Source organism: Saccopteryx bilineata, chromosome 2, assembly GCF_036850765.1.
Source record: "Saccopteryx bilineata isolate mSacBil1 chromosome 2, mSacBil1_pri_phased_curated, whole genome shotgun sequence".
Lineage (NCBI taxonomy): Eukaryota > Metazoa > Chordata > Mammalia > Chiroptera > Emballonuridae > Saccopteryx > Saccopteryx bilineata.
In genome coordinates this window covers 235718023-235731800 of record NC_089491.1, presented here as the reverse complement: position 1 = coordinate 235731800, position 13778 = coordinate 235718023, and the positions used below count along the sequence as shown (strand labels likewise).

The window sequence follows — 13778 nt, the reverse complement described above, 5'->3', positions numbered from 1 at the left end:
CAGTTGTGAAAGCTTTGCTTGTCTCACACCATGTATTCACACATACTTCCAAAGGACAACAATAGCACCCTTTCTTGGGGGTGCAAAAAAGACTAAATCTATCAGAACGGCTGTGGCAGGATATCCGTAAAACCAAACTCTTCTTAAATGTCATAAGGTAAATAAAGACAAAAGGATATGTGCTAAAAAGGAGATCCAAGAATTTCCTGGTTGGAAGGAACCTTCAAGGTCAACCAGCCTCCTTCACACTTCCAACAAAGCTGCCTACTAGATCTAACCATCTAAGGAAAAAAGCTCAGCCCGGGCCAGGTCTCAGTTGGTTAGGGCATCATCCCAATACACTAAGGTTGCAGGTTCAATGCCCAGTCAGGGCCCATAGGAATAAACCAATGAACGCATAAATAAGTAGAGCAACAAATCGATATTTCTTTCTCACTCTCTTCCTTCCTCTCTCTTTCTCTCAAAATTAATAAAGGAAAAAAGCTCTCATCACACCTGGATTTTGGCATGAAATATTCTTCTTCCTCTTTTTAATGAATTAGAAAATACTTGCAATCCAAAGCAAACCTCTGTCTTTTAACCCTTGAGTTCCTGTCTTTCTCAAATCCATCCCCTTAATCACACCCAGTCTCCCCTACTAGGAAGTGAGTTCCTTTAGAGAAGTAACTGATCTTTCCAGCACCCAGCACGCTGCTCATTTCACAGCAGTGTGATGAGCAAGTCCTCATCTACTGCAAGATTTCAGCATTTCTGCTGCCTATTGGCTGTGTGATCTTGGCTAAGTTACTTGACCTTTCAAAACCTCAGTTCTCTCACCTGTAAAGTTCTATCACAAGGCTATTTTGAGATTAAAATACAGTAACAGATGTAGAACACTCAGAATGGTGGCTAGCACAATAGTAAGGATTTAGTAAGTCTTGACAATCATTATTATTCAGTTAGTAGATGAACCTGTTCTCTTCCATGAATCACACGCCCTCCTCAAAACATACTATACCTGCCTGACCAGGCGGTGGCGCAGTGGATAGAGCATTGGACTGGGATGCAGAGGACCCAGGTTCAAGACCCTGAGGTCGCCAGCTTGAGTGCGGGTTCATCTGGTTTGAGGAAAAGCCCACCAGCTTGAACCCAAGGTCACTGGCTCCAGCAAGGGGTTACTCGGTCTGCTGAAGGCCCGTGGTCAAGGCACATATGAGAAAGCAATCAATGAACAACTAAGGTATTGCAACGCGCAATGAAAAACTAATGATTGATGCTTCTCATCTCTCTCCATTTCTGTCTGTCTGTCCCTGTCTAACCCTCTCTCTGACTCACTGTTTCTGTAAAAAATAAATAAATAAATAAAAATTAAAAAAAAAAAAACATACTATACCAGAGCAGGGTTTCTCAACCTCGGCACTACTGACATTTCTTATTGTGGGGGCCTATCTGTGTTTTATAGGATATTTAACAACATCCCTGGCCTCTAGCCTCTAGGTGCCAGGAGCAACCCCACCTCCCCAATTCTGACAACCCAACATTGTCCTCTCAGATTGCCAAATGTCTCCTGGGAGGCAAAATCCACTCTTCTTTCCATTGAGAACTACTGTACTAGAATATACAAATCAGGTATAAAGAGCAGCCACCCCTCCCTAATTTCTCACCATCCCACCCTCCCCACATGCAGCCACCTCAATCACCACTTGCTCACCACTCAGTTGCCTGGGAGGAAACATGTGATAGGTGCTGTAAATGTCATTGGAGAACTGCAACTGGAGCTCAGGGCTGCCCATCAGGAGCTGGGCCACCTGTGCCACCTGAAATGGTGTCTTCTCCAGGATCACAACGGCATCCTCTCCATCCCCTGAAGCCTCATTCACCTGTAAATAGAGACCCAGGTAAGGCCTGGAGAACAAAAGCAGAAACTCCTGAGGCCTCAGAATCCCCAACATTTGGAATTTCCTTCCCTATCGTTTCCCTCTGGGCAGTCTAGCCAGTGCCACTACTGTTTCTCCCAAGAAATCATTAACCTAAATCCCTGTGGCAGTGCTTACATCTTTCTTCTTCTTTTTTTCTTTTTTCTTTTTTGCATTTTTCCGAAGCTGGAAACGGGAGGCAGTCAGACAGACTCCCGCATGCACCCGACCGGGATCCACCCGGCATGCCCACCAGGGGGCGATGCTCCGCCCATCTGGGGCATCGCTCTGTTGCAACCAGAGTCATTCCAGCGCCTGAGGCAGAGGCCACAGAGCCATCCTCAGCGCCCGGGCCATCTTTGCTCCAATGGAGCCTTGGCTGCGGGAGGGGAAGAAAGAGACAGAGAGGAAGGAGAGGGGGAGGGGTGGAGAAGCAGATGGGTGCCTCTCCTGTGTGCCCTGGCCCAGGCGCTGAGGATGGCTCTGTGGCCTCTGCCTCAGGCGCTGGAATGACTCTGGCTGCAACAGAGCGATGCCCCAGATGGGCGGAGCATCGCCCCCTGGTGGGCATGCCGGGTGGATCCCGGTCGGGCGCATGCGGGAGTCTGTCTGACTGCCTCCCGTTTCCAGCTTCGGAAAAATGCAAAAATTAAAAAAAATTAAAAATTAAAAAATTTTTAAAAAAAAGAGCTCTGTTAAATTCTCCCCATTTTAGCCTGACCAGGTGTTGGCACAGTGGATAGAGCATCTGACTGGGATGTCAATGACCCAGGTTCAAGACCCCGAGGTCGCCAGCTTGAGCGTGGACTCAGCTGGTTTGAGCAAAGCTCACCAGCTTAGACCCAAGGTCGCTGGCTCGTGCAAGGGGTTACTCAGTCTGCTGAAGGCCGTGGTCAAGGCACATATGAGAAAGCAATCAATGAACAACTAAGGTGTCGCAATGCGCAACGAAAAACTAATGATTGATGCTTCTCATCTGTCCCTGTCTATTCCTCTCTGTCTCTATTAAAAAAAAAATTCTCCCCATTTTACAGATGAATATATGAAAGTAGACTCTATAGAGAGTAAGTGATTTGCGCAAGGTCACATGAACTGTTGACACTGAAAAAGAAACTAGAATCTGGGTATCCCAACTAACTCCTAGCTCCAATGTTCTCATGGCCAAACTCTTAAGCAGGTGCTGCAGAGTGAAGACACATGGGGCTGAGGGAACCAGAAAGAACCTTGTGAAGAACTAAAGACGCAGAGAGAAGCATGGAAGTCTAGGACCAGGCCCCCATGATCCTCCTAAAATGGGAGCTCTGCTAGGAATTCTGGCGAACCCTAATACCAGCCCTTGGCTAGGCCTCCTCACTACTTATGGGATGGTCTCCAGTCTCTCCCCTGCTAGAGCTGAGCACGTGAGACTAGAGCCAGCTGTGTCTGTCTACCCTAAAATATTGTGCACTCCTGAAGATCAGGGCAAGTCACTCTGACATCCGCACCCCCAGCACCTAGCTCAGCGCTGGCCTGTTAGTGCACGGGGAGTGGAATTGCATTACCGTCAAGAAGGGATATCTCCTAGTCTCTTGTCCCCAGGGGCACGGAGGAGCAAGCCGCTCCAGCAACATTTACTGCATTCCTAGCACCTTACAGGCTGAATGAATAAATGATGAATGCCTTGGAGAATTTAACACGTGATTTTTAACCTGCAATAACACCCCACCAGTGTTAGTGGTTATGTTTAGCAAAGGAGGACTCAAAGTCAGCCCTACGTGTGTTCATGCTCTCAACTCCATGGGCGACGAGCCTACTGCACCCCCAACCTCAAAGCATTCCAGAACTGCGCCCGACCCCCCAGTACCGCCACCGGCACTTCCGGTTGCCCCGGCGGCCCCGCCTCCCGGCGGTGAGCTCGCACGCCGGCACCGGGCGGCTGCCTGCGGTACCTTGCCGTGTAGGAAGAGGATCTTGTCTCGCGCGGACTCCCTCAGCACTTTCTCCACTCTAAAGCCGGCGAAAGGAAAATGGGCTGCGGCACAGGTGCCATTCCCAACGCCGCCTGCCTTGGCCTCCTCGCCCTCTGTGCTGGAGGCTTCCGCCCCCGCGGCAGCCACTTCGCGCTTCCTCTTGCTCGGCGGTGGTGCCACGTCCGCCATGTTTCCCGAGGGAGTGTGCGCTTGCGCAGAGCCGGACCGCCCGCCCGGGGGCGCCGCGAGCCGCTACTACAACTCCCGGCGTGCCTCGCGCAACCGTGCGACCTGTGCCCGCGAGCGTTCCTCATCGTAGTCTCTGCCGGGGTCTTGGAGCTGGCCCCGCCACATGTAGGCGGGCGCCCAGGGAAAGGGAGCGGCGGCTGCGAGCCCCTAAACGGGCATGCTACGGTGCTACGGTGGGAAGGACACCGGCCGCCCTCTGAAGGCTTTGACGTCAGTGCGAGTACCGGCACTTCAACTACAATTAGGCCAACGCTGATTCGTTAACCGTGTTAGGACTCCTTCTGAAACTAATCTGTTGAGCCGATCTTATTTCTTGGTCCGTTTTTTATAGGGAGCAAGCACTTAAACCATTTCTGGTTTTCACCCATTTTACAGCATTTCTATCGCGTTTAATTCTTTGTAAATTTAGTACCTCTTGCTGGAGAGTCAGGCGACTAAACAGGCCAGAGCTAAACTTGCATGGCCACAGCCCCTGCCTCCTCTGCACCTGCTGTGCCCACGAGTCTACTCTGGGATCCTGAGATGTGATTTGTAGCATGAATTTGATTAACCTATCAGAGTTTCTCCTCTTTTGGGGGTGGGGGACATATAAAAACTTCACTCATAATTTGTCTTTGTAAGTTTCTTTTGTGCCCATTATTTCTGGTTAGTTCCTTCTTCCTTGGTGTTAATTGACAGCTCTAAATCTTGTCAAGATTTGATACAGCAAGTTTTAGTCAAAAAATATATTATTTTTAATAATGTCAGTTTTATTTTTTCAGACGAAATAATAATAGAGTGAACTATTTTCAGTAAGTAAATCGTAAAGTGTACTATATGTCAATAACAGTTTTCTTCGAGGGTGGTTATTTATACCAAAAATGTAATATTGAGTTGGAGAAAAGCCTTTGTTTTGTGAAGCAAAGAGCGTTATTAGGGGAAGCTTAGGATCTGAAGTAATTCTCTTCAACCAGGAACATCTGCTGTTTGTTCACAAGTTTCCTGGTTATATCCCTCACCTTCTAGGAATATACAGTAGGAGCTTATACACTGTGTGCAACACTAGAACAAAATGTCCTGGGGGTAAATGGCAATAGCAAAACCTGCTCAAAACAACAACGCCTTGGGGGGGGGGGGTTGCTGAACACACAATATGATGCACGGAAATGTGCTGTAGAGCTGGGTACCTGAAACCTGTATAATTATGTTAAGCAGTGTCACCCAATCAACTAAATTAAAAAAAAATAAAACAGCCTTACAAGGCCCTGATCTTATGAAAATTTCTAGGTGTGTATCCTCTTTCTTTCCCTTGGCCTTCCCTCCTTTTCCTTTCTGTTCTTTTATTCTGTCCCCTCCATCCATCCCGATGTAGGGGAAACAGCTGTGGTTCGGCTTGCTCACTTGTTCTCCAACTGCAAGCACTTTGCATGATCAGTGCGTGAGCACGTGGCAGAAAGCCACATGTGTATAACCTATATAAGGTTGCAGGTACTTTCCCGTTGGTGGTGGGTGTTCCTGATAGCTTGCCCACTGCCGCCAGGGACAGTTTTCCAGATCAATAGTGTAGGAAAATGGCTGAGAGATTAAACTGTAGCCTTGAGACAAGTCTTCAGTGTGGATTTCTGAACGCCAAGTCTAATTTGACCCAGGCTCTGCTAATTTGCTTGATGAGCAAAGAGACCAATAAATACAATGAGGCCGCAGAGATCTGGGCTCTCAGTCCTAGTGACTGCGAGTCCCCTGTACCCATCTTTTTCTGTATTTTGTGTCTTGTGTATGTTTTTTCTTAAGTCCTACAGCACCTTCCTTTCGTGCACACCTGCAGCTGAGCTGGGCTCGGCAGATGGCCTGCTGCCACAAAAAGTGGTTTTACCCTACCTGTTCACTCACCTGCCTCTGCAAGAATCCAATAAACAGGGATGGCCCAACGCCCTTTGGCTCTGCAGTTCTCCTGTGGTGTACCTGAATCCAGTGTGAACATGCCTGGCCTCTATCATCGGCATTACACTTGGCATAGTTGGCAAAATTCAGTTCAGACCAGTATGGAGCTGCCAACACCCTTGAAGAGTGGAATAGAGGAGTGGCCGTTCTTGAGCATGTGGTTCCCTGTGGCTACCCTATTGGGAGCTATGGGCTGGGTGTTTTTTACAGCCCTGCAAGCAGAAACTGAAAGCTCTGTGCGAGAGGCTGCCCAAGTTTGAGAGCTCCAGTGTGAGCTGGAGACCAAGTGCCGGCAGTGGCAGGAGCTGGAACAGTTGATGAAGAAGGAGCTACGAGTTCAAGAGCTCCAGTGTGAGCGGGAGGCCGAGTGCTGGCAGTGGCAGGCACTGAAGGAAGAGCTGCATCCAGGCTGGCACAGTGGCTCTGAGTCAGTGGTATTAGTTGTTTCTGACTCCTCTGAGGAGAAGGAGGAGGTTCGGGCTGAAACGGCCTTTGGCAGACTCAGAGCCTGGCCAGTGGTCACCTAGAAGGTGAAAACCCAGCAGCAGAAAGTGCCCCAGGGGCAGGCACAACCTCACCACAAGTAGTGGAACACTCTATGGTACAGCCCTACTCCCAGAGAGAGTTGATCTTAGGGGGAAAATCCAGGCAGAAACCGAGTCTCCGGCAGCTTGGTTGTTGCAGTTCTGGGACCTAGGGTGGATGGTATTGTGCTCTCTGGAGAAAAGATGGAGAAATTAGCCACTACTGCAACTCACTCCTTAAGGCAGTGTCCTCAGAACTGTCATGACAACCCAGAAAATCATACCCTATTAGAATGGGTGATGGCTGCCATTCGTATGGTCTGGCAGGATGCTGGAGACTTGCCAGGGGCAGTGAGTTGGTGGCAGTTGTATATTAAGCTGCAGCAACAGGTCCTCTAGGAACTAGGTATGAGGAATGCTTTCAACTGCAGTCCTGGGAGTCAGATGAAGTATATTATGGCAGGGATGAGGGGGACCTTATTTTCCAGAGCACTCCATCAGCCCTTTTTGGGTCACTGGTGACTATCTTGGGTCCCTATGTGGGGTAGCCCATCAATGCTGATACACAGGCTGTGGAAGATTTTGGGGAGTTAAAAGCAGTGCAGCACTGTAAAGGTGTGTGGGCTACCCCCTGACTAATGAGAAATGGACCTATAAAAGTTACCTGGACACAGTTGTGGGTAGATTTGACTATGGCTGGGACAGATAAGGAGAAATTAGATGGCAGGTCTAATAGAGTCCTGTTAGAGCTCTGGTGGCAGCTTAAACCAGAACAGAGGTTCCAGCCACTGAAAAAGCTGTGGAAGTGGGCAGCCCGGGCAGCTGCCAAGAAAATGGCTGGCATTCGTGCAGCATGGTGGCAAGATTACATGTTGGAGGCAGCTGAGGGAGAGGAGGATCCCCAAGATCCATTGTTCCAGTTTAAGGAGGGGGAAGGCTAAGGGATCCATCTAAAAGGGATGGGTGGGGACCAGAGGCCCCATGTGGAATGGCAGTCCGCTGGTCCCCTTCTAATGTGCAGCCGTTGTTGGCCTTAATAGGTACAGGTGCTTTTGCAGAGAATTGTCAAGGAGGCACAGGCCTTGGATGTGTTTGACCCTGCCAGGCCCTGTGATTTCTGAGGGGTTTGTATGGGGCTTGTGGCAATGGACAGAGTGCTATGGAAAGGCGCTGCAGTCTGTTACCCAAGAGCTGTATAGCAAGTTGCCTGTAATGATCCTTTACCTTGGGTGATTTGCACAGACAGCTGGGCTGTCTATCGTGGACTGATCATTAAGTGGTATAAGGGACTCCTGAAGCAGGGACTCCGACAAGAGTGGGGCACCAACTCCTTTGCTGGATGGACATGCCACTTGTGGACAGTATGAGAAACCCTGATGGGGGGGGTGCTGGCACCTGTGGAGGCCCTCTTGCACCGAACAGCTGCTCCTACCCAGTTGCAGGTATATACCAAGGACAATTTACTCAAGCCAGGCTTTGGGCAGTAGGCAACATTCTCCTGCCTGTCTCCACAGCCCTCAAAAGGCCAGCAGCTTCAACAGACATGGTCCTGGACTGTGCAGGCCGCCCACCCGTGATGGGTGGCCTTGTTGGCACTGTGAGGTAGAGGACTAGAGGTGGGCCTCCAGTTAACTCCCTGGGAAACCAGCACCTGGCTGCCTAATGTATAAGTGTATTATCCCTTGAGTGCTCAGGGTGACATCAGTGTGAGGAGCATCTTTGTAATTATTGTCATTTTTGGTATAGCTTGTGCTTTAGTAGTCTATTGCTGTAGTCTCTACTGCTTATGTAATGTACCTCACTTCTCACCCAGGGACCATCACGGGAGATACCTGTCATGTAGATTGTGAGGTGAGCAACCCTAAAGGTGTCGAGTGTAGGAAAAACAGCTGTGGTTAAGCTTGCTCGCTTGTTTTCCGGCTACAAGCATTTTACATGATTAGTGCATAGCCACACTAATCATGTGGCAGAAAGCCATGTGTGTGCAGCCTATATAAAGGCTACTATGGGTACTTTCCCTCAGTGGCAGGTGTTCCTGATCACTTGCCTACCATTGCAAGGGACGGCCTGCTGCTGTGAGAAGCAGTTTTACCCTGCCTATTCTGCCTGAAATTCATTTTCCTGGATATATACTTATTACTCAAGTGTTAGTTCAATGTCACCTCCCGAGAGGCCTGCCTCTGCGAGAATCCAATTAACGGGAATGACCCAACGGTTTTTGGCTCCACAGTCCTATGGTCTGCCTGAATCCTGTGTACACGTGCCTGGCCTTGACCACTGGCGTTACAACTGGGAAAAAGAATTTGAGCAAGTAGGTATGTTTTAACAAAAAGAGAACTGGGAGCCATGAAGTCTGGCCCCCAACACTGACTAGCTGTGCAACTTTGGGGAATTCACTTACCCTCTCTAGGCCTCCATTTCTACTTGCCAGACACTGTCCATCCTGAACAAGACAGGAGACCTCTACTTCCATAGAATTCACATTCAAATAGAGAGGAGGTAAACAAGTACAATTCTAGGTAATGATTTATGTGTTATTTATAGATTAAACAGGGCAATGCCATAGACCCTGGGCATTGGGAGGACTTTAGATAAGGTGGTCATGGGTGGCCTCTCAGGAGGTGACACCGAACTAACACTTGAGTAATAAGTATACATCCAGGAAAACGGATTTCAGGCAGAGTAGATATCAGATGCTTAAGACCCTAGAGTAGTAATGAGCTTGACATATTTTAGAAACAGGAATGGTCCTTATGGCTAGGAAGTAGTGAGCAAAGGAGAGATATAAAATGGAACTGTAGAGGCCCTGGCCGGTTGGCTCAGTGGTAGAGCGTCGGCCTGGCGTGCAGAAGTCCTGGGTTCGATTCCCGGCCAGGGCACACAGGAGAAGCGCCTATCTGCTTCTCCACCCCTCCCCCTCTCCTTCCTCTCTGTCTCTCTCTTCCCCTCCCGCAGCCGAGGCACCACTGGAGCAAAGATGGTCCGGGCACTGGGGATGGCTCCTCGGCCTCTGCCCCAGGCGCTAGAGTGGCTCTGGTCGCAACAGAGCGACGCCCCGGAGGGGCAAAGCGTCGCCCCCTGGTGGGCGTGCCGGGTGGATCCCGGTCGGGTGCATGCGGGAGTCTGTCTGTCTCTCTCCATTTCCGGCTTCAGAAAAATACAGAAAAAAAAAAAAAAAAATGGAACTGTAGAGAAATTTACTCGTCAGTGGCAAATTCATCAACACAGTTATAATTCTGATTAAAATACTCATAAAATCAAAAGTCTAGTCTTAAGCCCTGGCTCAAGGGAAGGATGAGCTCATAGGAAGCCTCAGCCACTGGAGGACCTGTTAGAACACCAGGTAACAATGAATGGGACGTCCCGTTCACGGCAGCAGTATGGACCGTAGCTTGGCTTCACAGGCCTTTGATGCTGCTGCTTTTAGGCCAGCTTATTTGGAAACATCAGAACGCTCTGCACTGTCCATCCAATAGCCATAAATATCTATTTATATTTACATTAACTAGACTTAGATAAAATGAAAACTCAGCTCCGCAGGCGTACAGCCACATTGCAAGTGCTGGATAGCTACATATGGTTAGTGGCTACCATTCTGAACAGCACAAATGTGGATCATTTTCTGTTGTAACAAAAAGTTCAACTGGACAGTGCTGTATTGGAAGGTTATATTGGAAAATCCTAGTCTATCTACATGCATCTGAGGAATCTCAAAGCTTCTCCCAAATCTTTATTCTTTAAAGAAGGACTAGACACTTCCATTTCAGGTATTAGACTAGATATCCTAAAAACATTTCAGCTAAAAACACCTGGCTATTCTGGATGCAAAATTAAAAACATCCTCTTGGTTACATTGCAGCTCTCTCAAAAAAATAAAATGTTCTGAACTGAAATGTGTGGGAGCATGAATTTATAATGGGAAGTGGATACAGAAACTGAAGTTCTAAGAGTGATCGCTGGTGCCTGACCTGTGGTAGCACAGTGGATAAAGCATAGACCTGGAATGCTGAGGTCTCTGGTTCGAAACCCTGGGCTTGTCTTGTGAAGGCACATATGGGAGTTGATACTTCCTGCTCCTCCCCCCATCTCTCTCTCCTAAAATAAATGAATAAAATCTTAAAGAAAAAAAAAGCGATCACTGGTTTCTAGAAACCCAGAGCCTTGAGCTTTAAATGTAATGTTGTGCCAGGTGAAGAACTAGAAGAAAGAACTAAAAGAGAGAACTTCCCAGAGTGCCCAGATCGCTAAAGGTCCACCACCTCAATGAAAAGGCCAACTACAGGATTTAAAAAATAAAACAAAAGCTGCCCCACTAAAGAAGACAAGATATTTAGGAAACCTGTCTGCCTCCATGTCTGGCTCTGGTAGGAAGAAAAAAATCCCCTGAAAATGTATAACAGGTATATATCTTCATGAAGGATTAGAATTCAGATCCATATTGCCAACATGATCCAGTTTGATCCAAATTCAAACTGAAAAATCAATTCTTTATTGACTTCTTAGTCTAGTATTCTTTTCTTGTGTTCTTTATTGACTTCTTACCCTATGCCAAACTGGGACCAGAAGAAATAAATAGATGTATAACTCCTTAAGATGTTGAAATTGCAGCTTTAAGTCTTCCCATGGAGAAAACCTAGGCCCAATGGATTTATGGATAAGTGTATCAAACATTTAAGAAACAATTAATTCCAAGCTTAAACTTTTCAATTAGGAAAAAGGGACCACTCTTCAACTACAATATTTACAAAGCTGGTATAACCTTGGTAACGTAACCAGAGAAGGATAATATAAGAAAGGGCAATTATGGGCCAATCATATATATATATATAATCATAGATGTAAAATCCTAAAGAAAATGTTAGCAATCTGAGTCCTGTGATTCATAACAAAGGTAATAAATACATCAAGGTCAAATTGACTCTACCCCAGGAATGTAAGGCTGGCTTAATATTACAAAATCTAATTTTATTGACTGCATTAACTGATTAAAAGGGGGAAAAAACACATCATCTCAGCAGATGTGGAAATTTTAGATTAAATTCAAAACCCATTCAAGATAAGTAACTAGAAACAACAGGATATTTAAAACTTGTTAAAAAATATGTACCGCCTGACCAGGTGGTGGCGCAGTGGATAGAGCGTCGGACTGGGATGCAGAAGGACCCAGGTTCGAGACCCCGAGGTCACCAGCTTGAGCGCGGGCTCATCTGGCTTGAGCAAAAAGCTCACCAGCTTGGACCCAAGGTCGCTGGCTCCAGCAAGGGGTTACTCGGTCTGCTGAAGGCCTGCAGTCAAGGCACATATGAGAAAGCAATCAATGAACAACTAAGAAGTCGCAACGCGCAATGAAAAACTAATGATTGATGCTTCTCATCTCTTTCTCCGTTCCTGTCTGTCTGTCCCTGTCTATCTCTGCCTATGTAAAAAACAAAAAATATGTACCAAACCAAAAGCCTACAACAAATATCACATTTAATGGTGAAATGTTTGAAGTACTCCCTTTAAAATCATGAAGGAGACAAAACAGCTGCTGTGGTCACTTTCAGCATCTCACTGGTGGTCCTAGGCAGCACCAATAAGTTTTTGTTTTCAATTTGACTGTCTTATAGAAACCCAACAAAATCTATGGCCTTATAGAAAAAAATTATTCAGCAGGTTGCTTAATATCAGATCAGTATGCAAAATAAATTGCAATTCTTTCTATAAGTAATATATAAAAATACTATTTTAAAACAATATTTATAGTAGTAACAGAAAAATATGAAGTACTAAGGAATAAATCTAAAGATGTGACTTGTGCCTGACCAGGCGGTGGCACGGTGGATGGAGTGTTGGACTAGGATGTGGAGGACCCAGGTTCGAGACCCCGAGGTCACCAGCTTGAGCACGGACTCATCTGGTTTGAGCAGGGCTCACCAGCTTGAGCCCAAGGTCGCTGGCTTGGGCAAGCGGTTACTTGGTCTGCTGTAGCCCCCTGGTCAAGGCACATGTGGGGAATCAGTCGATGAGCAACTAGGGAGCCGTGGCGAAAGAGTTGATGTTTCTCATCTCTCCCCTTCCTGTCTGTCTGTCTCTCAATCAACCAACCAATCAATCAATAAAATAAAGATGTGACTGACCAAGAAGGAAAAATATTATTTATATAAAGCTTTATTTAAATACATTGAAAGACATAAGAAAATGGATACATACCATTTTTAGGAAGATTCAATATAAAAATCTATTCTTACCAAATGAATCTTTCAACTATATATCAGCGCCCCTCCCCAAACAAAACAAACAAAAAACAGGCATCTTCCTGGAATGTGATAAACTGAATAAACAATTTATATGAAAGAGTAAAGGAATAAGAAAAGTCAAAGTGGTTTTGATGAATAAGAATAGGAAAAACTGACCTGCAAGTTATCAAGGCTTATTAAAAACCATAGTAAGCCAGTGAGCCACTGATACAGATAGACTCAAACACACAAATGGAGGAGACTAGAGAACCCAGGACTGGACCACATGTAACACACCATAGCATTACAGTTATTGGGGGAAAGGATGGACTAGTCAGTAAACAAGCAACTGTTCAAGTGGGGGGGAAAATGGATCTCTGATTTATAAGCCAAGAGCAACAACAACAAAAACCCAAGGAAAACATCCAGGTGCATTAAAGACCTACATGTGGCCTGATCAGGCGGTGATGCAGTGGCTAGAGCGTCAGACTGGGATGCAGAGGACCCAGGTTTGAGACCCCGAGGTCTCCAGCTTGAGTGCGGCCTCATCTGGTTTGAGCAAAAGCTCACCAGCTTGGACCCAAGGTCGCTGGCTCGAGCAAGGGGTTACTCGGTCTGCTGAAGGCCCACAGTCAAGGCACATATGAGAAAGCAATCAATGAACAACTACGGTGTCGCAATGCGCAACGAAAAACTAATGATTGATGCTTCTCATCCCTCCATTCCTGTCTGCCTGTCCCTATCTATCCCTCTCTCTGACTCTCTGTCTGTCTCTGTAAAAAACAAAACAAACAAACAAACAAACAAACAAAAAAAAACCTACATGTGAAATACCTCCAGAAGAAAATAAAGGCGTTTTCTCAATAAGACATAAAAACATAGACTATAAAGTAATAGGTAAAAGATTTTATATTAAAAAAATAAAACATCTATTCTTTAAAAGATACTGTTATAATGTTATTTTTTTAAAAATAGCTTCTAATAATTTAGATATACACTTAAATATGGAGGAATAAAATAATG

At 46.4% G+C, this 13778-nt stretch overlaps 1 protein-coding gene across 1 annotated transcript in view; it reads right to left on the bottom strand.

Moving 5' to 3' along the window:
- The window catches only part of DCPS (decapping enzyme, scavenger), a 55366-nt gene extending 51234 nt beyond the window's left edge, over positions 1-4132 (bottom strand). Inside the window, exons 1-2 of the mRNA XM_066259701.1 lie at positions 3824-4132; positions 1691-1859 (exon numbers count right to left, since the gene is read on the bottom strand). Of these exons, the coding sequence (XP_066115798.1) occupies positions 1691-1859; positions 3824-4033 (379 nt within the window). The 5' untranslated portion in view covers positions 4034-4132. The remainder of the gene's footprint in view (positions 1-1690; positions 1860-3823) is intronic.
- Between the last annotated feature and the right edge of the window lie 9646 nt (positions 4133-13778).